Genomic DNA, 27,209 nt, shown 5'->3' with positions numbered 1-27,209 from the left:
ATAAGTAGTAGTACACTATTAGCTACAGACCTATATCTTTCTATAAGTAGTAGTAGTACACTATTGGCTACAGACCTATATCTTTCTATAAGTAGTAGTAGTACACTATCGGCTACAGACCTATATCTTTCTATAAGTAGTAGTAGTACACTATTAGCTACAGACCTATATCTTTCTATAAGTAGTAGTAGTACACTATCGGCTACAGACCTATATCTTTCTATAAGTAGTAGTACACTATTGGCTACAGACCTATATCTTTCTATAAGTAGTAGTACACTATCGGCTACAGACCTATATCTTTCTATAAGTAGTAGTACACTATTGGCTACAGACCTATATCTTTCTATAAGTAGGAGTACACTATCGGCTACAGACCTATATCTTTCTATAAGTAGTAGTACACTATTGGCTACAGACCTATATCTTTCTATAAGTAGTAGTACACTATTGGCTACAGACCTATATCTTTCTATAAGTAGTAGTACACTATTGGCTACAGACCTATATCTTTCTATAAGTAGTAGTACACTATTGGCTACAGACCTATATCTTTCTATAAGTAGTAGTACACTATTAGCTACAGACCTATATCTTTCTATAAGTAGTAGTACACTATTAGCTACAGACCTATATCTTTCTATAAGTAGTAGTACACTATTGGCTACAGACCTATATCTTTCTATAAGTAGTAGTACACTATTAGCTACAGACCTATATCTTTCTATAAGTAGTAGTAGTACACTATTAGCTACAGACCTATATCTTTCTATTAGTAGTAGTACACTATCAGCTACAGACCTATATCTTTCTATAAGTAGTACACAATTAGCCCTAGACCTATATCTTTCTATAAGTAGTAGTACACTATTAGCTACAGACCTATATCTTTCTATAAGTAGTAGTACACTATTGGCTACAGACCTATATCTTTCTATAAGTAGTAGTACACTATTGGCTACAGACCTATATCTTTCTATAAGTAGTACACAATTAGCCCTAGACCTATATCTTTCTATAAGTAGTAGTACACTATTAGCTACAGACCTATATCTTTCTATAAGTAGTAGTACACTATTAGCTACAGACCTATATCTTTCTATAAGTAGTAGTAGTACACTATTAGCTACAGACCTATATCTTTCTATTAGTAGTAGTACACTATCAGCTACAGACCTATATCTTTCTATAAGTAGTACACAATTAGCCCTAGACCTATATCTTTCTATAAGTAGTAGTACACTATTAGCTACAGACCTATATCTTTCTATAAGTAGTAGTACACTATTGGCTACAGACCTATATCTTTCTATAAGTAGTAGTACACAATTAGCCCTAGACCTATATCTTTCTATAAGTAGTAGTACACTATTAGCTACAGACCTATATCTTTCTATAAGTAGTAGTACACTATTAGCTACAGACCTATATCTTTTTATTAGTAGTAGTACACTATCAGCTACAGACCTATATCTTTCTATTAGTAGTAGTACACTATTAGCTACAGACCTATATCTTTCTATAATACCACTTTCATACTGCCGCCCCGGCAATATCCCGGGTTTTTCAAGCCGGGTTTTTGCCGGGGCTCGGAGCGTCCCAGCTCAGAAACACCATTCATACTGCACCTCGGACCCGGGAATTTCCCGGGTTGACCCCATTCATACTGCACAAGTCTGTTCCCTGGCAATTTGTGGGAGTCATCACCAGAGTACTTTTCATTGGCTGAAAGCTGGAATATGAAAAAAAATATCTCTTTCCCCCCCCCCCCCTCTCCTATGCAAAAACCCGGGTTGCATCATTCATAGTGCAGGCAACCCGGGTCCGACCCGGGAATTACCCCTCGATAAATCCCGGGTTGAAGACCCGGGTTTTTAGACCCGCGTTTTTTCACTTGTACCATTCATACTGCACCAAGACCCGGGTCGTTTGAGCTCGCCCCGGGAAAAACCCGGGATTTTGGTGCAGTATGAATGGGGTATAAGTAGGAGTACACGATTAGCTACAGACCTATATCTTTCTATAAGCTAGTAGTACGCTATTAGCTACAGACCTATATCTTTCTATAAGTAGTAGTACACTATTGGCTACAGACCTATATCTTTCTATAAGTAGTAGTACACTATTGGCTACAGACCTATATCTTTCTATAAGTAGTAGTACACTATTGGCTACAGACCTATATCTTTCTATAAGTAGTAGTACACTATTGGCTACAGACCTATATCTTTCTATAAGTAGTAGTACGCTATTAGCTACAGAGTTATGTTGAGATTTTAGATTTTTTTTTTTTAAGTTTACTTTTATTTGAGCAGTACATATGTGCATAATAAATATATTTTATATACATGAGGATGCACTCAATTCACAATAAATATATCAAAACTTAAAAAATTATGCATAGCCCATAATTAAAAAAAACAACAGGATTTTAATACTGCGATTAAGTATCTGGGACACTAATATCACTGTGTTAGCTGTACAATCTCACTGGAGCTGGTACCCTTAGACCTGAGCAGTGCATGTAAACCCAGAAGGCTCACTGATTGGTGCACTGCTCTGTTATTGCTGCTGCTATTTGCTGAGTGGTCGGAGTCAGCAAGAGGAAGGTCTTTCCTCCAGTACTGCACACTGCATTGCTCTCATGTTATCAAATATGCCAGAAGCTGGCTGAGTCAGAGATGCACGCTGCGCAGTGAGCATGGCCCAGTTCAGAATACTCGACTGTATGCTCAACCCCAACTGGAGTCTACTCTGCAATCTGTACTGTGCTTGGAGCAGTCAGGTCAGTACATAATGTGCATCTCTGGATGACCTTCCCTTTTGCTTTTGATGCTGTAGAGAAATGGGTTTGCTGCAGACAGTGCTGTACTGCTGCTGAATCAGATTGTGTGTCAAGCGGAGCGCACACAACAATGTGTGTATTCACTTAAGATGTTGTTTGTTGATGACTCATAACACGGAGGTGTAAACACATTTCTCTGAACCCAATCAATAAACGCAGTTATATTTTTATTGCAGCAAATTGGTCATTATGGTGCTCTTGCATTTCTTGTTTACCTATTACACTCGGAATTAGTTGTGAACACCTGGAGGTTACATGAATATTGTAAAAACTGATTTATATATACGCTGTACATTATTCAGGTCTTGTGAGTGCTTCATATCCTGTATGTGTGTGTCTCCCTCTGCACACACAAACTTGCAAATGTATGCTATAAAAACCTCACCCCCTTTACTGTTTCGCACTGTGGCTTGACTTTGGTACCGCACCCCACCCATTCAGTCCTAGGTGTTCTTAGAGTAGCTTTCAGCTATGTGCTACCATCTTTACTGATGACATGTAAACAGATGCAGCGTAGAGGTGTGTACCTTGTTATAGAATTGAATTGTTAGTGTAGGTACCCATTTGAATGAGATCACCTTGTCGCCATAGGCAACATTTGATCAGATAGTGAATGCCGTATAAGAGCCTCATGTCTAATTTAGATATTACAAGGCAATATTAGAGTATTTTACACAAATATTTCTTATTGTGAATAGCATGTGTTTAATGTGTTTAGTGTTTATAGTGTGCTGCTACATTCTTGTCCTGTATTTTGTAGTCCATCACAATGGTGCTGCACCTTTCCATGCATTTGACAAACTTGCATTTGCAGGCTAGTTTATAAGTAAATAAATATGCCCGGTATGCTATCTGACCCATGAATTAGTTTGCGTGGGTTTCCTCCCACACTCCAAAAACATACTGATAATTGGCTGATATTAAATTGACCCTAGTCTCTCTTGGTCTGTCTGTCTGTGTGTATGTTGGGGAATTTAGACTGTAAGCTCCAATAGGGTAAGGACTGATGTGAGTGAGTTCTCTGTACAGCTCTGCGGAATTAGTGGCGCTATATAAATAGGTGATGATCTTTAAAGTCTGGGAGGGTAGAGATTCTTGATCTTGCATATCAAGGGTCAGGTCTGCATTGTCCTGGGTTACAAAAATGCTTTGTACAGATTTGAGCAGTCACATAGGTGGTTTGTATTTTTGCATTGTATCTACCTTTTGCTTTGCAGTGTGTGCTCTGTTATCAGCCATTCCAAGCTCTGTTGTTACCATCCAAGTTTGAAAGTACGATAACAGTGTTCTTTAATGTTTGTGAAAGAATGTTCCTGCACAATCACAACTCAAATATTCGCAGCTCTGATAATCTCCTGGAACTTTTAAGTATTTTCGTGAACATAATTAGTAGCTCTTTTATGCAAGGCCCTTTAGCTGTATTTGTCCATTAAGTCCACTTAACTGTGGATGGACGTTCCCTGGAAAAAAACAGTCTGAGCTTTGTTGCAAACGCCACTAACCTCTCAATCTCGCAAGAGTGCGCAAAACAGGGGGGATGAGTGACTCAAAAACTGCACAAGATTACGGGGTGTAAAAGACACTTGAGAGAAGTTGTTCATCTAGGCACAAACCACCCAAATGACCATTTCTGTATTACATTTGACACCACATGTTCTAGTTTAAATAGGCAGATAATGTTGTTCATTGTATATTGAATATGACCATGCTGCTTTGTTGGTTGTCACCAATCACTGCAGAGATCTGTGGCCTTACCGGCCAACATTATCCACTCTGAAGGATCAAATTAAGTCGAACACGACCGATAGCATTATGTGAGTACTTTAAAAGGTTTACCCACCTTATTGGCTGACTTTACTGTCATGTCCTTATACGGTACAATGCTTTTTCTTTCTGTAGTTTTCAGCCAAGCCTTTATATGATCAGGTTAGAAGTATTTGTTTTCACAGCCCTTGGATTTGACACCATTGTATCCATAAGAGAGTGTTCATCAGCATATGGGCAATGACATGGGGCACATGTACAAGCTGAAGGAGGAAAGTACATTGAAAGGGACACATTAAGATGTAGCTGGGGGATTTCTATACATGTATGTGTAGGGGGATCATCTGTAATGTAAGAATATTCTCCCAATATATAAAAAAAAATAATTTATGTAATAGTTTAAAAGTCTTGCTCTGAAGCAATGGATATATTCACTTTGACTCATAATTGTGTCTGTTGAAGTATAAGGAAAGTTAATTCTATGAAGATACTGGGAAGTGACTCTGTATTGATCTGTGGTATTGATCTTATATCGGTATGGATCTTCTGTTATACTTCTGTATAATGTGGGCCTCTAGCCATAGTTTGTATCTAAAACCATAATGCTTGCAGATGCTTATTCATACCTCAAACAGAAGAACGTTCCTGCAGGTCCATCGCTGTGCAGCCAGGAAGTCATTATGTAGCATTAAGTGAAGCAAAGCTTTTTACTGTAATGCAGCAATTAATAGCCAGTGTATACAGCCGTGTATTAGTGTAACTTCTGAGAGTGATATCTGGGGCTTTTCATGATTCGTTGTGTTTATCTCCACAAATTAAGTCAAAGAAAAAAAAACCAGCTCTCTGGTCGAGGAACTGACACTTTCTTTAAGAACTTTTTTTAATTTATTTTTTATGTGTAAGCCCATATCTCTTGTATAACGCATTAGTTGGTTTATACATTCATCATCACCATCATGCATTTTATATAGCGCCACTAATTCTGCAGCGCTGTACAGAGAGCTCACTCACATCAGTCCCTGCCCCAATAGAGCTTACAGTCTAAATTCCCTAACATACACACACACAGACTAGGGTCAAATTGATAGCAGCCAATTAACTAAGTTTTTGGCGTGTGGGAGGAAACCGAAGAGCATGGAGGAAACCCACGCACACACGGGGAGAACATACATACTCCACACAGATAAAGCTGTGGTAGGGAATCAAACTCATGACCTCAGTGCTGTGAGGCAGAAGTGCTAACCACTGAGCCACCATGTATGTATCTTAACCTGACAGCGGCTCTGTCCATTTATAGCTGTTGTTGGCCAACTGTGGCTTGCACTCTACCAACAAAACTTGAGCTATGACTATCTCTTTAGTCTTTTTTAGGCTATGTTGGACTACCCGTTTTCATTTTTAATGACCCCTATCACCACTGTAATCAAACACCAAGCACACAGTGGAGGCAATCATTTTGTAGACTGAACCAGTATCCATTCACTAGGAACTGTTGTCATGAATGTCCTACTTGTGGCTGGTCTCTAGTGAATTGATCGGCTGGAATATCATGGTGATTGGTTCAACCCATAAAATGGATTCTTCCCTAGTGTGTAAGAACGGAGTCCACTTTAAACTGTTAAATTCCCATAGATCTTTACTGTTGTTTTACATAGTTCCAAAGCTGATTTGAGCATGAATTATAGCTCTGAATGTGCAGCCCTGATTACAAGACTTGCAACATGAATTTGTATTTTGGCTTATACAGGAACTTCTTCATAGAAGACCTTATGAACGTTCTTTTGCTTAAAGAACCACATGTAATATTTTAGCATGTCAATGCTAATCTAGATCTAGCTAGAAGAGGGGCACAGAAAGGAAGGGCATTTAGTGTCAGAAAGTAAACCAGCATGTCTGTGTGCATATTAACAGGATAATCCCAAAGACTCTACATGTTGTAGAGTGCTGCCTTATAGAAACATGGTACAAGAGATCATGGAGGGATTTGTGAGCGCTATGTATGTATGTTGTGTATCATAGTACAGCGCTGTCTGACTTCAGTGTAGAAGGCCACAGACGGCACATTGTAGAATGCAGTGCTGTAGTTAGAGCTGCCACTAGCTACCCAATATACTGAATGCAATAACCTGTATCTACATTATTGGTACTGGAAAAAATGGGCGGTTTGGTAAATACCAAATTTAAAATAAAATAAAAAATAGCAGTCGTGCTCTAGGAGGGACCTTGTTTACCTATATGGTAAATAAAGCCCTTGTGTTATGGCAAAAATAGTGTGTAAAGTATAGTGAAACTGCATTAACCTAGTGCACCGTACAGTGGTGAAACCACATGCATTGCAAAGAGTAAATAGACTAGTGGCCAGCATAATAACACATTAACCAGCAATAACGGCAGCAAAATACAGCTCTGTTCCCAGAATCAGACTTGTGCCCACTGTAATCCTGTGGTCTTATGCCTATCACAGTGCCACACACAGGTCTATGCCCTGTATAGTAGCCTCATGTCTGTCATTTTTCTCCCTATGCCCAACATAACACCCTCATGCTTGGTTATGCCCACCATGCACTGCCCTGTGCATAATGTTATCTGGTGTGTAATATTCTCATACCCACCGTAGTATTGTCTAGGGGCTACCGTTATCTCATGCCAACCATCAGGTGCCCATCACAGTTGATGCATATATCCTACCTTAATCCCTCTCAGTTTGGCAGTTAATATCCTCCATGTTAATGGGGATGAGTACGCCTCCTTTGGAGACTCTATAAAAAGAAAACTCATTTCATCCAATAAAATTAGGGATTTCCGTCCAATAGAAATCACCGGAGGTTTCAGAAGTGAAGCTGCAGCGGTTTCAAACTTCAATAACCGACCTGTGTGTGAGCAAGCTCTTAGGGCTACACGTAAGCTAAAGGACCACTTACCCTGAAATCTGTTGTTTAGATATGAACCATGGAGGTAAAATACATTGTTCTGTGTTAATCTGACATTCCATTCAGCTCTGTTCATTAGACAGCTGACGCCTTCCTCCCCCGTCTTCAGGACAAGGTCCTGATGGGATCTCAAACAGGTTTATAAGCTGGGACCGAGTTGCTGTGACGTTACTGCACCCGCTCCTGTGTATTACATTTAATACACACAAGGCATCTCTGTGTAGCTGTCAGTGAGTGTGCTTGTTTAGAGGAGCACTTCTGTCCTAACATTGCAGCCTGCTGCAGAGTAACGAAAGGTCATAAACAATAGTTGTTTCATATATCTTTCATATACACTGTATGGACAAAAGTATTTGGACGCTTGACAATTACATCAACAGGGACTGTAAGGACATTGTATTCAAATACATATACTTTAATACGCCAAACTCATCAAACCATGTCTTTGTAGTCCTTACTTTGTGCACTGGGGCACAGTCATGTTGGAATAGAAAAGGGCCTTCCTTAAACTGTTGCCACAAAGTTGGAAGCATAGTATTGTCCAAAATGACTTGGTATGCTGGAGCATTAAGATTGCCCATCACTGGAGATAAGGGGCCTGGCCGAAACCCTGAAAAACAGCTGGCATATTGCAGTCAGGCAGGCAACGTTCTCCTGGCATCCGCCAAACTCAGACTCGCCCATCTGACTGCCAGAGAAGTGTGATTCATCATCCTACAGAACATGTTTCCACTGCTCCACAGTCCAGTGTCTGTGTGCTTTACACCACTCTATCCGACGCTTGGCATTGGTCTTGGTGATGTGAGACTTGCATGCAGCTGCTCGGCCATGGAAACCCATTCCATTAAGCTCCTGCAGAACCGTTTCTGTACTTACATTAATTACTCCATGCGCTTTAGCAGTTGTTGACACCGCTCTGCAATTTTACGTGGTCTTCCATTTCGTGGCGGAGTTGCTATTGTTCCAAAATGCTTCCACTTTCTAATATCACTTACAGCTGACTGTGGAATATCCAGCAGGGATGAAATTTCACCAACAGTCTTATTGCAAAGGCATCCTACCTATCACAGTACCGCGCTTTAAGTCACTGAGCTCCTCAGAACAATTCCAATTTGTATCACTAACGTTTGCAAATATAATATGTGTGTGTGCTAGGTACTGGCATTACATGCTTTTTAAATATTTTTCAGCCCTAAGGTAGCTGAGAATAATTTATGGGAAAAATAAATTGTTTGCACATCTTATGAAGTAATGTTATCTAAATAAAAATCTAATTTAATTAATGATAATGTGCACAGAGAAATAGTCATGAGATGGAGATAATCCACTTGCTCAAATTTAATTACAGTACTGTGTATACTGCATTATATAACTGGTTAATACCCTTCCTATGGTTGGTGCAGTATATATAGTGAGCTGGTGCTCGTATATCTCTAAATCACTATGGTACGACAGCCCTGCTTTCCTGTACTAGCTGCTGTTGTGCGACCAAGACCGTCAGTGACAAGAATCTCCTGACAGTTTTCGTCTCTCCAATAGTTAACACAGAACGTTCTAAGTAACTGCTACATTCTGATAAATTCAGTGGCTGGTGTCACTAGAAAACTGGGTTATCATGATGTAACTGGCGTTCACGTTAGCTGTTGGGTTAACAGTAGTATTGGGAAAGCCCAGATTTGATCTCCTATGCCAGTATAACCCCGTTTTGTGTGACACAAATCTCCCCTTTTTCCCAGACGAACAATTTTTAGGCACAGGTATATTGGCCTGGAAGTCTATACCACACATGGTGGGAAAGTACATGTGCTTCTCATCCCTAGACTGGGGATGGGGGGACGAGTTGTTTACATTATGGTACATATCCTGGGTTTCTCTCATTAAGTAAAATATTAAGAGCATTTCAGCTTGTTTGTCTGTTATTTCCATTTTAAGCAGTGCAGTGACATACATCTAAACCATAAATACATTATAGAAGTTTTAATCCAGCCAGTGATTTGTTTTGTGAGCGCTTACCTTGTATTGTCATTGCCTGTACGTTATTGTTGTCTTGCTGTTACAAATATGCATTATAGCTCAGAACAGATGGTTGTTGTTTTTTTTTTTTTAATGTTTACATCTCACCATAAACTGTCTGGCCATGAATGATGTCTGTCGGGGAGTTTTCACCCTTTCCAAATAGGTTAACATTGACGCTTAATGCAAATGAAGGTTTCAATAATACACATTTTTGTTCTACAACTTAACGCAAAACAGAGAACAAAATAAGTTGGGGCGTTTGGTGAAATAATTGCTTTGATCTGGTGACTCCTGTGGGAACTTGTGTGAAATCTCCTCCTGCTTGGGCTGGCCCATTAATAACACAGGCTTGTGTAGGAGCATGTTGAGACTGAAGGAAGCACGGTAGGTTTCTGGGAATATCCCATAGATGGGAGCACTCCCTTATTTGATTCTCCTGCCTTTACTTATTTGTCTATGATTCAGCCACATTCTTGCAGAAGGTGGTGTTACTGCTGCATTGCAGAACGTAGGAGCACATTTCAACTTGTAGTTTCAGCTTTGCTCAAACCGAAACTGCTAGTAAAAGAAAAATGGTGTCTGTGTGGGCATGTTGTATGCCAGGATCGGGCACACATTGATCTCCAGCTCTCATGGAACAAAAAGTACCACCATACTAGGGAAGATTCTGATTGGCAGGGAGTGCTGGTACTTGTGGTTCCACAATAGCTGAAGACACATTGTAGCCTGGCTCATACATTTACTGTTGTGTGCATCTGTGTCATGCTGCATTGTTGGTGTTCAGTGCAGTCCTGTAGAATAGTTATAATTTTCCAAACCCATATTCGCCAATACATACCTAGCAATCTTCTAGGATGAACCTTCCCAGAGTACAGTTCACCTCAATGATTATGCCACACTCCACCTTTTAAATAGTATTGTGCCAAAATCACTCTATTCTCTAGAATGGGAATTTGGAAGGAGTCCCACCAAAGTTCTATTTATAGTAGAGAGGGGGGAGTCTATTCAGGTACAATATCATCATCATCCTCATCAACATTTATTTATATAGCGCCAGCAAATCCCGTAGCGCTTTACAATTGGGAATACTGTTTGTTAAATGAGAAACAGACTTTAAAACTCAGCAGTGTTGGATTTTGCATAGTAGAAATTACTGTTGTGTTTGGCTCCTTTGCACAGCCTATGTGTGACCTTCACGGCAATTAATTAAATTGTATTCGCCTGTTTTTGCATTAACTGGTAAAGTATTATTTGAGTCTTAAAGAGCCTGTATCTAAAATACAAACTGAGCCACTATTAAAAGTTTTATATTGTAATTATGAAAAATGTATTTGTGAAATATACAAAACAATGACACTACTAAAATTGTCACATTGCCATCTATATTTTTACAAGCCGTTGGGCTTTTTTCAGCCGTGTTTAGAGTTTGTTACTTGCAATGTCTGCTATGTATAGGAAAGTGTATCCCTGTGTTCAAACTCTGATCTTCTATTTATTTAGGTTTCATTATTTCCAAATATTTTGATTTACGGATATATTTGTGAATGTTATGAGCAGATGTTATATGAAACCACTTATGTTTTAAGGTTTATTTCCTCTCTGGAATTTGGCTGTTATTTGACTAATCTGTGAGTAAGGTGGTCTATTCCCCACTTGTGTACAGTGTTGACAATATCCTCACACTTTGGCATTTTAGTGTTACTTTAAAGACCTATAACATCTGTACTGTGAACTGACAATGCAATGTTGTTCCGGCCACTTAGCTCGAGCAACAGAATCACTGGTGCAAAAATGGGTGTTCAGTTAGAACGACATCCACTTATCCAAAGCCCTTCCAGCCGCGCTTGGCAGATGATTGTACACGCAGGCTGATTGTCCTCTTCCACCATGTTCTCCAGTATGCAGGAGATTGATCCTATTGAGTGTGTGACATGTTTAGGTCCAGATGTAGTGCTATTGGGCCAATTACCAGATTATTACAGTGTGTGTGGCCATCATAACATGGGTGTTACCATGAAATTATGAATCGGAGGATGACACAAAATCACCATTACTGGTGCAGAATTTCATTGGCTCTACAACACCATATGACCACCTAGTTTCCAGAAATTCCTGACCCAGGTTTTCTCAAGTATACCACTCACTGGTCCATGTTTTCAGGAATTCCTTAATCGGACACAGGATAATTATTCTGTTTCACAGAGTTGTAATTCTGCCACCTGTTTACCAAACCACAATCTGTCGGGGTACTGACGTAGCGGGATGTTGGAGGGCCCACATTGGGCTCTGCACACTCCTTCTTGGAGGCTGTATTTCGTCACGTATCGAGAGGGAATCCCACAGTGAAAAACACTGTTCTGTTTTGAATTTATTTGCCATGTAACCAGATAACATGTCCTACTTTGCAATAGCTAAAGCTGGTCACTTATGAATTGATCCTACAGAACAGGCTTATGGTCGAGAATTGCCAAACGTGGGAGGTCGAGTTGGATGAGAGCCAGTCATTCTCAGCCCATCTTCTTGGTCAGTCGTAGCCTATTCGTGTGGTTGGATGGTGATGGCAAAACATAATGTCATTTTCATGGCCACACATGCTGCAGTTTTGTTGGTATCGGCATCAATGTTGTAGCATGTGGGCACCTTAACATCATACCTGCCTTCTACAAATAATTAAACTGGAAAGATAATGTTTAGCATAGTGACCATGTCATAGGCAGTGTGTTTTCACTTTAGGGGACTGTGTCTGTGGTATTATGTGAATGTGTCCTGCTAACCCTTTCTCTGCGTGTCACTTCCCATCAGACAATACAGAGGAGTTAAACACTTTGCAGTATCCGCAAAGGCACTGTGCAGTTCCTCACCACATACCTGTGCTTAATCTACTGCTACCAAGTAGTACCTGGAATTGTTTACCTGTCAGTCGCTCGTTAGTCCCCTATGAGTACATTGTATCTGCTAAGATTTTGTTGTGATATTTAAAGGTCATATTTACAAACAGGCTGTTACGTCAGACCCCATCATTTTCTTTAGTTTATGACTTTATTTTACTGTGTTCTGTAGTCATTATGGTTTGGTTTACTGTTAATACAGAATGACTATAAAGAAGTCCCACCCCAGGATTATGTAAATTTAATTTAGATCATGATGACTTTTACCTCAAACTTTGTAAACTATCAGCACGATTCTATAAACTGTTTTATAAGGCTTTTTGAAGCAGATCCTGACTAAATGATGACCCTATAATATGAAAACTGAATGATCCCAAGTCAGAGCACACATTTATAACACGTCCTATGTCATGCCTGTAATACTATTACCTGAAGGTGACTGATTCCTAGAATCCTGACATTAATTGGATGGTTTTCCTTGGTGCTCCCCCTTCCCTCTTAACACTTCTGTATATATCCCCGCATCTAAATAGTGTGCAGGTTGTGATCACCTATGTTATTATATATGTGAACATTCACTGTTATTTAACCATACATCACACATTACAGCTTTGTTATAGTTTTTTTCTTTACTTTTGTTTTTTCTCTTACATGTGCAAGTATCACTCATGTGTTGTGTACTGTGATGATTTTTCTTTGCTTTTTATATGTAAACGTTTTTACTTTATGTTGAAACCATTGCCCATGCCCTGTACTATATTATGTGACTGCCCTATTTACCTATTGTCCCATGTCTGTCCACTGTCTGACTCACTCACAAGTCATGCGTTCTGCTGCACTTTGTGTGAGTCCTCATAACATTACTCACACTCATCTGTGCTACTTATGTCTATTACCTCATTTATTTGTTACTTGCTTTTGTATCCGGTGTTACGGAGTCTGTAAAATTAATAATAACAACTGGTGCAGAAGCAGATACTGAGGGGTGTTTGCTCCACTGTGTCCACTTGCCAGTTTTATTTTTGGCTTTCTGGAAATTTTCATGAACCCCAGTAATTCTAAATTATTTTAATGTTTTAAGTTTAACTTTAATAATTTTTTTAAAAATCATGGCTCCTCAGACTTTTGGCAGTGAATGGTCAGGGAAGATTTTCCCAAATGTACAGCAGTTGAATTGCATAAAGTGAAGGTGTACTGTGTTGTGTCCATACATACAATATAGCAAAACAATTCAGAATTGCATGCAAAACAGAAAACGGGCAGAAGTGCAGTATTCAGACATCTAAACTACATTTAAAGCAGTAAAATATACATAAATGTAATAAAATATTATATGAAAAAGGAGGCTTAAAAAGTAAGCTGTACATTAATGTGAACACTGCTTTATATTACTATACAAAATTAATATCAATCTCCGCTCTCAACCAATTAAAGTAAAATCTATTAAAATGAGTGTTCTAATCTGCAGTCTTATGTGCAGTGCTGGGTAAGTAACTATAACAGGACATTTACTTTCTGTATTTTCTATATCAAACACTAGAGCACTAGATATAAAACTGTAAAAATAAAACACTAGAGACAAAAGTGACGGTGGCCATTTTGTTGAAGCCAGTGTTCATGAAAATGTATGCAGATGCTCATGGAAATGTTTCAAAGGCTGCAGACAATGTGTTATAGATAAGTTAATTTAACTACTAATCGGGAGGTTCCATGATTGGAGAAGGGGTGGGGTTCTGGGTAACTGGATGGCCCCCCCTAGTAGTTTAGTGACAACACGTGTGAGCTGGGTTATGTATCCTTGTGATGTTACACGTGTGAAAGGGACTTTATTTATATAAACTTAATGTGAAATGAAATATTTGTTGAGTCAGTATGGGTGGAAAACCGGATTCAACAGTGCTTCCATGGTTCAGACATGGGACATAGCGGGTGAATTGGCATTAGTGTGTGTTTGCGTGCCTGTGGTTATGAATTTGGCTTCTCTGAGGAAGGGACTGATGTGTAGATATACATTTTCTCTATAGAGTTGCAAAATGTCGGCATTATAAAAAAAAGAAAAATATATTCATTGCATCTCTGTAAGCAATGACTAAATAAATGCTTTTTAAAAAGAAACATTAAATGTCTTTGTTGCATAATTTCAGGGCTTTTTGATTTTACACGTTTTCCCTTTAACTAATCCAGAAATGTAACTGTGTCTGGGGTATGTGACTGAAATGTAGCAGTCTTGTAAAGACGTTACACAGGCGGTTCAGGTGGAAATACCGCTGACTAGGATGACCTGCTCAGTAACTTTTTAAGCAATAGAAAGGAATGCACCTTGTAGCAATAAAACAGGACACATTTCAAAGGCTCCTGGAGATTATGGCATGAACGGCTGCACATTACACAGACACATGACTGGTCAGGCGGGCAGCTGGCCTGTGTCCTGCTGGGGTTGGTATTTTTCAGCCATAGACTGTTTGTAAACATCAGCCAGTTAGTAGCCAGGGTGTCTGTAGCTGTGTTCTGGCGATCTGCAGACCACACCTGACCTGTAACATTAAAGAATGCAGAAATGCTTGGAATGGCCATACAAACGCCATGTAAGACTGCAAGAACCAGCCTTTAGATCAAGTACAGTATAGTTTTATTTTCATTTTAAATAACAATCTCTCCATTTCCTGAAGTGTAAGTTGTTTTGACATTTTAATTTTTTTTGTATTCGTTTTATTTACATTTATACTATTACAACTTCATAGTTCTTTCTTGCACAGCATTCGTTTTTCTGTTTTGCACTGATATGATCAGTCTTATAGTGCACGAATGCAATAAAAAGACTTGCAGAACATTTCTGTACAAGAAAGTGCATTATAATATTCTGCAAAGCATCTCCTATAAACTAGAGAGACTACAATACAGGACATAGGAAAGACACCATTACAAGCTATCATGACCTTAGACAGATATCCACACTTCTCATGTAGGGGGAGATTCAATTGATGGCTGCGCATTTGTACTGTTTATATGGCAAAATTATTCACTCATTTTTGCTCGCACCTCTAGCAAAAATGAGGGATATTTACTGTACAATTACCAAGATTCATGCTGTAACTGAATTATAATCCCTTTATCTGAAGTTTTGAATAATATTTATTTAATATTTATGTGGGTAGCAATGTGATTGGGTAGTGATAGCCACTGTTGAAATGGCAGCATATCTCAATAAAAGTATTTTCACAATTTCTTTTTTAAATATTTCCCTAGTTCAGAGTATATATGGGGAATTTTTCATAATTCTCCATTTCTAATGTATATCAATCAAAGCAGTTATGCATTTTTTATGTTAATTGATGTAAAAAGAATAAGCCATTGAGTGCCCTGAATACAGACCCTTCTTGTTGTCATGATGTCAGATACCACAGGACACCTTCAGAGGTCCTGCGGGGTCCATGCCTCAAGGGGTTACAGCTGTTTTGGTGTCAAAAGGGGACCTACACAATAGGCAGATGGTTTCCATGTTGTGGTTCATCATCAGGTATTTATATAGTGCCACTGATTCTGCAGCGCTGTACAGAGAACTCGCTCACATCAGTCCCTGCCCCATTGGAGCTTACAGTCTAACTTCCCTAACACACACAAAGAGAGAGAGAGAGAGACAGAGAGAGACTAAGGTCAATTTTTGATAGCCAATTATCCTACCAGTATGTTTTTGGAGTTGATTGGTGTGTGTGTGTGTTTCTTATAATGTAATTGTGTTGTGTGGTGTATAGTTGTTAGGGATGCACCTGATCTAATTTTGGACTTCTACATCCTGTGCCACTAACCGCTGTTGGCTAAGTAGTCAGACAACCTGGAATGAGAAGGATCTAGGAATGTATTTGGGTAGGTGGGGGATCTAGTAAAGTCCTTTCAAATGTACTTTGACATTTTTACATTTAGTGTAACTGTCACCTATTTCAAGAACATAGAGAGACCAGGCAGCCATCCTCCTATTCGGGAGTCCATGTCTTCAAGGTCAGGCAGCAGTACGCTTGAATAAAAAAACATTTTTTTTGTGAAGCCTTGCGGATCATCTGCTGTGTAATCCCCTCTGGCTGTTATGAACGCTCTGCATGCCATGAGTTTACTCCTACACTTATTTAGCTCAATCTCTAATCACATGATCGCTTTCCCTGACCATCTATAGGTAACGTGGAACCAGACACAAATGGCTGACATTGTAGTGCGTCAGCAGGCCGTTCAGTGAGCATACCACAACCCTGGCTGGAAATGTTGGCAAATATTGTTGAATGGATTGCATTTTTTCTGTTAGTTTTATTTCTCTAAACTATGATTTACCTGTTATTCATTTACAGTCTTAGTGATTCAGTTTATGATGTTTATTTTGGTTCTGTTAACACAAGCTTTCTTACCTCTTGCAGTAATGTAATGTAATGTGACCTATCACAGTCTTCAGTAGTCAGATGTTAAAGAAAACCCCATGTTGTAGATTAGACATCTGATGAAAGTGTCTGATCAAATGAGTGTTCATATTGGGGGCATTTATGGAAATGTTTGCACAGAAAACCTGTGTAGTGTTAGAGAAGCAGGAATTTAATGGGCAAAAATTCTGTACATATATAAAATCTGCACAGACCTGGAATGTGACGAGCTACAGTTTTATTTTATTTTGGAGGGGGTGTTTTTTTTTGTTTTGTTTCCCCCCCCCCCATTATGCTACAGCCTTAATGGTGAGCTCCTTAAAAGCTATCGCAGGGTGTTTTCATTGCAGTGCAGTTATGGTGCTTTACCTAGAGCTGAACTTTTTTGCTAAATAATTTTTAAATGCCCCTTAATGTTACCCATGTTTGAGTGTCTGGTCAGACTAAGGCAGCCTTGTTGCATTATTGCATAGCAGTCAGTACAAATTTATACACGAAGCATGCACCTGAGCGAATTACTATACAGCATTCATACATTGACAAGCCACTGACATGTAATACTAGCCATGTAAAGAAGTTGCCTAGATTTTGTGGGGCACCCCCACGTATTTTTTTTTTTTTTTAAGCAACCTGGTTTGTGAGCATGCATGTAAGAACTATAATTTCCTTTTTATGAAAGATGACTCGGATGAAAGGATAATGTTGTACATTAATATGTGCATTTATAACCTAGGAAATTGGATTTCTGCAATTAACACCTGTAACCCCCTCCCCTTCCTCCATACCAATAGCTTGATGGATATAACGCACAATGTCATTAGTATGCAGAGCAGATCTGGCATGTTCTAAACCTGTGACTGTGACTTTTCCACCTCCTTTCTGACCAGTCACTTTTGTAGAACTGCCAATCCCAGCGACTGGCTGGCCGTTTGGGAACTCAAGTCCACGCTTGCCAGATGGGCATGCTGGCACTTGTGGTTTCACATGACTTGGAGTCACATGTTGCCTAATCCTGGCTTATTCTGATTATGGAGCACAGTGATGTGATTCATATGTTGCGTGTATTCTACCATCAGGTCTGTCCGCTGCAGCAGAGCTCTAACAGCAAAGTCTTTTATTGATTGGGAAACTCATAGCTGGTGTAGTATCATATGAGCTAGATAAGACCCTGTCTAGAGCCTACGTAATTCCCCCCAGGGGATTCCATCGGACAGTACAGCTGCAGCCCAGATTTAATAAGAGCGATTCATCTTTTTAACTACTGGAAATAAAGAGAAATGAGAGAATCGCTGTGATAAACGTTTGTTGTCGACGTGTGATAAACGTTTTGTTAATACCTAACAAATACTGGGTATGTGGGTTTATTTGCTGCTTCTGTTCCTGCACACATTTTGGGTATTTACAGGGGCGTAACTAGATATTTGTAGCAAAACTCTGGCAAGGGCCCCAGTGTTGAGAAAACCCACTTACATATGAGCCTTTGACAGGAAATGTGGGCACCTACGGTAGTTATCCAATTGGATATTTAGGATGTAAGCTCGAATGAGCAGGGCCCATCTTCCCTCCTGTCTCCATACCTGTTCTTCCGCTCCATCTCTACTGTATCTGCCTGCCTGGAGTTTCTGAAGTACTGGTACTTTGTGTTTATTGTTCTGTACTGTTTTACCCTGTATAGTCTGCTGTTCGTACCATGTACGGCGCTGCGGAAACCTTGTGGCGCCTTACAAATAAACGATGATAATAATATTTATGAAAAACGGGGAACATTGAATTTGAAAAGGAGGTGTAGACCGTAACAATCACACGTTGGCGCTCATTGTCCAGAGAACTGTTGGGTGGTAATGCCACAGGGCACGCAGTTTTCCTGCACTGAGCACAGTGCACGCAGTTTATTCGCCCTAGTGTGGCATGAACTGTGTGCTACGTCCTGGCAGATACACACCAGCAATTACTATAGATGCAGTTTATATCCTGTAATCTCCATTTCAGGCTCTGTAGCAGCGCTGTGTAAATGATCCCTCGGCTGTCTCAGGTGGTGTCCTGCTATGGAGGTCTACTCACCAGAGACTTCCCACAGTGCTGGCAGGGAGATGGAAGCCTCCCTCCACCCGCAGCAAACACTAGCTTTCTCTGCCTGTTGCCATAGGGACTGAATGCAATGCGATCAGCCCATTAGGGAGCTGGTGTTTACGCTCTATTCACAGGCCGTGCAGCCGTGCCAGTAGATCTCAACTTAGAAAAGGTTTTGTCACCTGCAGTTTAAAACACAAATTTTTCTCATAAAACGGCGACCAAAAAAAAAGCCAAACAAAGCGCCTTATTGTTCATGTTTGTTTATGTGCACTCGCTCGGTTTGCTTGTGTAGAAATCATGCTCTATAAATAACATGGCACAATCGTTGGAAATTGCCCCTATGAGGTGTTGCTATGGTGATGCTGTTTACATGTCTGTCTCAGATCATGCCAGCTGAAGTCACTAATAAACTGCACATAGCCTGTTTTTAAGGCGATGTTTTGGTTTTTTCATTTAAATAAACTTTTATTTTTTCCCTCCCTCCCTCAGAGACATAAGCTGATGCTGTTTTTTGCAGGCAGAGATAACAGCTAGGAGTGTTACACTCGCCATAAGTGCACTGCAGGAGTAAATATTAATATGTCAACATGTGTGAATCGCATGTTTTTATTTTTTCAAACATGTTATTCAAAAGTAGTATTTTTGGAGGTCTCACAGAACTGAGTTATGTTGTCTTTACAGATAAGGTGTAGTGAATAGAATAAAAATTTCTATCAATAACAAAATATAGTATTGGGATTAAATTGGCTGTTTTATGATTAGTTGAATTACTAGTGATAAACGTCCTTCACATTTAAAGCCTATAAAATGTCTGGCAGTCCCGTAGTATTGGCTAACCTCATAAAATGGCTGCCTTATACCTCATTAACATCTGTACGTTTTTGTTGTATGTTATTTATTTGTAACATGATCCCCTCAATGTACAGCGCTATGTAATATGTTGGCGCTTTGGATGATAATGGCTAATTCCTGGTGAAATATTACGCTGCCTTTCAATGAATTTTGGCCCAGCCCACAAAATGGCTGACTCCACCGTGATTCGGTGATGGTGCATTGTAATGCAGCTGTGATCCTTTTTTTTTTTTTTTTTTTTTACTGCAGAATTGGGGGTCTTCCGTACCTGCATACAGTTCCTATTTTGTGTTGCACCTATCTTACGCCTTCTCTCCTATAGTCCTTTTGCTGTGGAGTGGACAGAAATGTAACCTTAAACCTCTACTGTCAGTGCCATTGGGGAATTCTATACCATAAATATTCTCCATAGTCTGTGACCTAAAGAAAAGGAATGCTTCTGACACAAGCTGTCTGGCCATGAAGCGCTGGACGTGTGTATGTAATTGAATATAGGAATGATCCTAATGTTCAGCAACCCCCCCCCCCCCCCCCCCTTACTTAATATCCCCCTCCCTTGTGTATGGAGGAACCTGCATTTTGCAATTAGACTGGGGTGTGGAGGACAAGAGATCCGGCATAGACAGTAAATCTAAGTCAGACACATTTGCTGGTAAATAGTATCACAGGGCTCCATGAAACAAGTGAGATTTTTAATATATATATATATATATATATATATATATATATATATATATATATATATATATATGCATGCCTCAGCGATGTCCGTGGCTCCTAGTGATTTGATTGGCTGAATGATGTTTGAGGCCACTTTCGCTGTGTGTAGTGGACAGCTACACTTCAGGCAAGCTACAGTACCTGCTGTTATGGACACAGTAATATATTAATGTGTTTGTAAATAATGTGTGTGCAGTTATCTGTCCGTGTGGCTGTAACAGTTGTGTGCACAGGAGCTGCACTTATACTATGGTCAAACACTGTAAAGCCAGACTCTGTACACTGGCCTATCGGGCTTGGCGCATACTGAGAGAAGTGCACTGTAATTGTAGTTTACATGATAAGAGAACACAGTTGGAGAAGGGAGATAACGTTGGACTAAGCAGAGACCATGAATACATGGGGCGTGCGATGTGACGTTCCAGCACGCAGCTGCTTTTTGTGTGGACATCATATTTGACCCGGATACTTGCTGGCTGTGTTAACCCCAGTCCTCACTTTCTGTCCAGAACATGTTTAGGGAATTGCAGCATTTTGGATTTAATTCCTAGTGAAGTGGGCAGATGCGGGAGGCTGCCATACTCTTCCAGGAGTCCGGGAGACCCACCCGGAATCCGGGAGTCTCCAGGACATTCCAGGAGAGTTGGCAAGTATAGTGTACACCGTGTAGGGACTTGTGGTTTTGTGTGGTATGAATAACCTTTTAGTTCACTAGAAACAGGCAACATCACTGAAATGAGGGACACCGTTTTGATAGGAACTATATTCTAATGGATAATTGGACCAACCCACAAAATGGCTGCCTCCGTTGTATGTAGGTGACATGTTCGCTTTAAATATTTGTGCGTTTGAGGCTGAGTCGGTTGGGGCTTTAAATGTTAAATGCCTGTGACTTGATTACCGTGAGCAAACTTCTAATTGTTTAATTGGCTTACAATCATTGTGCCTGTGTCATGCAAATGATGTGTGATGTAGGCTATCATAGCAACCAATCGGACATTATCTTTCAGCAGTTTTGTGTAGGCAGATTACTGTAAACTAGTATCTGGTTGGTTGCATTTTTTTTTTTATATAGCCTGTATTCTGCTTATATAACTTTATTTAATATGGTGGTCTGGAAAGTCAACTGCTATCAGTATTAACAGTATTATCAGTAGTTTCTATTTGCCAGAACGATGACATAGTTCATTTAGACTTGATTTTCTAAATTTTATTTTATAATACGGAGTTTGTATGTTCTCCCCGTGTTTGCGTGGGTTTCCTCCAGGTGCTCCGGTTCCCTCCCACACTCCAAAAACATACTGGTGGGTTAATTGGCTGCTTTCGAATTGACCATAGTCTGTGTGTCTGTCTGTGTGTGTGTGTGTATGTTAGGGGATTTAGACTGTAAGCCCCAATGGGGCAGGGACTGATGTGAGTTCTCTGTACAGCGCTGAGGAATTAGTGACTCTATATAAATAGCTGATCATTTCCAAGGCTTTGCTCTCCTTTGCAGTGTGCTGCTACTCAGTGAAGACTGATTGGTGTTTGTACAACTCACTTAATTGTATGAAAGCCGTAAGAGAGGACATGAAGTGTTTTCACTTCCAGTTTCTCTCCGCACTCCATAGGCACACTTGGCAATAGTCAACAATATGTTTTGTCTATAGTGCAAAACAATAGGGCTCTCCATTGTGTGATATGTGCTATTGTCTTTTTATCCCATCTGGCTCCAGTCACTACATGACGTTCTAGGGACTCAGTAGTGTCAGATTTGAGACCTAACACCATGCTATAGATATATAAATAGTACTTTCTTTATAATCCCAATATGATTTTTTTTCTACCATTTGCAGGTAAGATCCTAAACTAGTGTGCTGAATGGCAAAACATACATACAGGACATTGTTGTGATGGTGTTTTTGGCTTTTCCCACTTTTGTATTTGCAATACATGTGGCTGAATTGGAGCCACTTTAACGTTCACCGATTTAGCCAAATTCTATTGCAACTGGAAAGTAAGTAGAAAAAGCAGAATCTGAGTATGTTCACACTCTTAAAAGGCGTCTGGCTGCCAGGTATTAAAATGGAGATATAATTTGGACATCTTTAAAAGCAATATTGGTTAGGAATTAAGGTTGTTGTTTTTTTTTGTTTTGTTTGTTTTTTACAGAAAATAATTTTGGCTAATTCCGTTTTCTGATCCCAGACTGTTCATCATTTCTATAAAGTTACAACGGTTCTGTTAGTGATTCCACTCCAGGGGCTAGATTTACTAAGCTGCGGGTTTCAAAAAGTGGGGATGTTGCCTATAGCAACCAATCAGATTCTAGCTGTCATTTTGTAGAAGGTACTAAATAAATGCAAGCTAGAATCTGATTGGTTGCTATAGGCAACATCCCCACTTTTTCAAACCTGCAGCTTAGTAAATCTAGCCCCAGGACCCTGTGAGATGTGCAGCCTGTCTGCTTGCCTGATGTATGTACTTTCTGTGGTAACCCAGTGCCAGTTAATGACTTGTTCAACATACAGATTGTTATCTCTGGTGACAGAATTTGCAGAATGCCGGCTTGTTTTCAAGGGGGAGGAACATAGGGCGAAAGGTCAGGACTGAGCCAGTGTAGCAGCTGCTGCCTGTGAATGTAGTACTATGTACATGGCTGATGTGAGGAATGAGTCTCCCCACACTCAGATGGAACAAAGGGGATGTTCTCTCCACTTTATCTCCACAATACAAGAGTAAAATAAATCACTGTCCCTGAAATGTGTTTTATGTTGGACGTTCTTCTCAAACCCCGATGACCGTGTGTGTTTTGTGTTGCCCCTATATTTGTGTGTGTATCTTATGGCAATGAGGTAACCGTGCGTGTTTTTTTACTAACGCTCGTTTCTGCTTTAGGTGTCAAAGAACAAAGATGGGCGAGAACAGAGCGCGATGGTATCGCCGTCGGAGGAGGAAGTCTTCTCCTGGCCTGGTCCGAAGACCGTTCTGTTGAGTAGGACCTCTGAGGGCTTTGGTTTTACATTAAGGCACTTCATCGTTTACCCACCAGAGTCTGCAGTACAGACCTCTTTAAAGGTGAGTTTGATGCATGATCGGTTATCTATTTTATGTGTTCTACTGGGACAAGGTTACATATATTATCTTTTATATAGCGCCAGTCTTAAGCTAGGTACACACTACAGAATTTTCCACCTACTTTTTATGCTGATCGATTTTACATGCGATCGATGTTCCGATCGCTCGGTCCATGGACTGCATACACACTAGTCTTGCTTAGGACGATAAAGGGAAGAGCGGACGTCCCTTTAGCGACTTTTTACAGCCATGTTGTCGTGAGCAATGACTGTAATTTCGCACTCACTGTTGTGGATCGGTCGGAAGTTTATACACACTACACAGCGGAAACGAGATTGGAACGAAAATATTAAACTGTACGACCAACCAAATGAGGCAACAATCGTCCATTTGGGCAGACTTTCGACCATCGTGTCACTGCACACACTGACCCGACTTTTGAACGAGCGGTTGTATGTCGGCTGTTTGAGCCGATTATTGGATGAAAACTGTGTAGTGTGTACCCAGCTTTACTACGCAGTGCTGTACAGCGAATATGTAGTCATTCACATCCGTACCTGCCCTGTCTACATTTACTCACACATACACACAGGCATTTTATCAGAAGCCAATTAACCTACCACTATGTTTTTGGACTGTGAGGGGAAACTGGAGTAAGTGGAGAAGATATAATCCCCAGAGAGAGCGCACTGGTTGGCATTGAACTCGTGACCCCAGCATTGTGAGATAGCAATGCTAACCACTGTGTGCTTCTTTTTAGCTCTCAATTCTCGCTTTATCCTCTAATAAGCAGTAGTTAACTGGCTCGCTTATAATACATTTGTGTAAAGATGGCGGTATCGTTGAGGATCGTGCTCTGAAGTCAGTTTTGTTTAGTACATAGCGGTGCATTTTAATGTATGATCATTTAAACAAGTCATAATGGAAATGTAGTATGAGGACTCTTAAGCTGGGCTCCCATAGGCTGTTCCTGCTGATCGCTTCGGGCACCAGCTAACGGGATTGGTGTTCACTTTGGCCATGTATACAAGTGGTCAACATTTGTCCAGAGAACGTCTGTCCTGACCAAGGTCTTTCAATGCATCATCATCATTTATTTATATAGCGCCAACATATTCCGTAGCGCTTTACAATTGGGGACAAACATAATATACTAATAAACAAACTGGGTAAAACAGACAGATGTGAGAAGGCCCTGCTTGCAAGCTTACAATCTATGGGACAATGGGAGATTGACACATGAGGTTAAGTCTACATTTTGCATTTTGGCCCAGCCAGACTGCTAAGGTAAAAGTGACTCGCAGTCCGTAGCATTCACCTACATTCTTCTAATAGTGTTTAACAAGATGTCGGATAATGAGCTGATTGGGGTTGTTTGAGGACAACCTACGCTGCAGTATCAGGGATGTTGCTGCCAGTAAGTGTACCATCATTATGGCCACCACAAGGGCGCACTTCATAACAAGATCATTTTACATGGTTCTGTAATACTCTGTGGAGGCCGCAGCTTAAAGTGCATTACAGCAGCGAATCTCGCACCCAGTCCTCGGGGCCCCTAACAGTGCAGGTTTTCCAGGTGACAAGGGAAGCCATTAATACCACCTTGGATCTGTTACAATGTGTCAGTCAGTAATGAATACACCTGTGCTATAGAAAGGAGATATGGAAAACATGCACCGTTAGGGGCCCTGAAGGCCAGGTTTAAGGAACACTGCTCTAGACATCACACAGTGGAAGCAGCTATTTGTTGGGCTGAATCGGTATCTACTCTATAGGAACCAGCAATGACATTGGGGCACAGCAGTTGAACTTACTGCCAGCGTCCTTGCTTACTGTGTCTGTACTATCTACTATAACAGTTTGTACATTTTATCCACCTTAGAGTAATTATTGCACATATTTATACACCCTTTGCACAAATAAGGAATCTGGTACACTTGTGGATTGGTAATACCCTTGCCACCTCATCCTCCCATGGGCACCTCTGCTCTTGATCCGCCCGCCCTATGAGCAGCTACAGGGAACACATTAAGTGTAAGCTCTTTGATTAACCCTTTATGTCTAGTGGTGTTCGGTTATATTTCTTGAGCAAATACTCTGCTCTCTTGTGCTCTCTACTGTAACACGCTGACAGTATTTACCCTCTTGTGACCATGGCAACAGCAAACAGTCGCCAGTATGTACTTTTCCACCTTAAATTCAGTTTTATAGATCTATAAGTAGATCTCACAGAATGAAACAAAAGCTCTCCCATGTCTGTCTTATGTCTTGTAGGCTACAATGGTCAGCTTACTTGTTGAGTCTCCATAGGATCTTCTAGTAGCAGCAGACACTTTATTTTTTAAAATGCTCGGTGGGTAGTAAATATTGTCTGTGTGACTTCTGATCTTCCTTCATCACTCTCCGCATGTTCAGTGTCACAAGTTCTCCAGCCCATTGGACAGCCCCTTGTTCTGTGCTCTCGCACCGAAGCTCGGCTCAGCTATTTATATAGCGCCACTAATTCCGCAGCGCTGTACAGAGAACTCCCATAAATCCCTGCCCCATTGGAGCTTACAGTCTAATCTCCCTAACATACACACACACACTGACAGAGAGAGAGAGAGAGAGAGAGAGAGAGAGAGACTCGGGTCAAATTGATAGCAACCAATTAACCTACTAGTATGTTTTTGGAGTGTGGGAGGAAACCGGAGCACCCGGAGGAAACCCACACAAACACGGGGATAATATACAAACTCCACACAGATAAGGCCATGGTGGAAATCGAACTCGCGACCCCAGTGCTGTGAGGCAGAAGTGCTAACCACTAAACCACCCTGCTTCCTAGACCTAAATTCCATGTACTGATGTTTAGCACTTGTAGATACAGTTGTTGTTGTTTCTTATTATTATTTCTTATTATTATTTTGGATGGCATCACACCCAGGGTTTCCTGGAGGAGCAACAGATGCTCAAGCTATGGGTATTGCTTAATGCTATGTCTGGAAGCGCTAAGAAACAGAACCACTGCTGGGTTAGTGACATTTGTTATTTTATGTGGACACATAATTAGTGTAATGCTTTTGTTGGGTCAAGTAGCCGCGTGTAATCAGGACACAGATTTGTTTGGAATTTTGTGGGGGCACAGACTGGCATGTAATCACTGCCAGTATGCATGGCTCCACAGCTTAAGTTCTTGCCTTGCTAGATACTTTTGGATACATTTGTCTAGGCCGTTGTTTTCTCTAGACTGATATGTGTGTATTAACTTTACATGACAATTACACACTACTTTCAGTGTTTTATTATTCTGATCTGCGTGACAGATACATTGGAATGCAAATATGCTGTAGGGTTTTTGGGGTAGGAGTCAGGCCAGCTCTGATTATTTAGCATGTTCTACAAATGCTCACTACTGATGCCATATTTCTGTGCCATTCCATCCAACATCCCTGGTCACATGCTGGCTGAATTGCTGCTAATAAAGTACCTTTGTCAACCAAAATCCTTGTTTTGTCACCTTTATCTGTTTTTAAAGAGCATTTTTTGTTTTAAAAAAATCTTTGAATCCGTTTAAAAGATTTTGTTGACTGTTTTGCTTGTGATCTTGTTATACTGCAGCATAGTGCTGTTACCATGTGATGTTCAGTCCACAAAAGCTGAAATTGTAGAACTAAAGTCC

General features: G+C 40.3%; 1 protein-coding gene across 2 annotated transcripts in view; it reads left to right on the top strand.

Annotated features, from left to right (window-relative positions):
* The window catches only part of ARHGAP21 (Rho GTPase activating protein 21), a 127,538-nt gene that overhangs the window by 24,308 nt on the left and 76,021 nt on the right, over positions 1-27,209 (top strand). For both annotated transcript variants that reach the window (XM_075211967.1, XM_075211968.1), the window contains exon 2: positions 23,369-23,548. In XM_075211967.1, coding sequence (XP_075068068.1) covers positions 23,369-23,548 — 180 coding nt within the window. The remainder of the gene's footprint in view (positions 1-23,368; positions 23,549-27,209) is intronic.

This window comes from Mixophyes fleayi, chromosome 5 (genome assembly GCF_038048845.1).
Source record: "Mixophyes fleayi isolate aMixFle1 chromosome 5, aMixFle1.hap1, whole genome shotgun sequence".
In the NCBI taxonomy this organism is placed as follows: domain Eukaryota; kingdom Metazoa; phylum Chordata; class Amphibia; order Anura; family Limnodynastidae; genus Mixophyes; species Mixophyes fleayi.
Note: the sequence above shows the minus strand (reverse complement) of the source record. Positions and strands in the feature narration are given on the sequence as shown.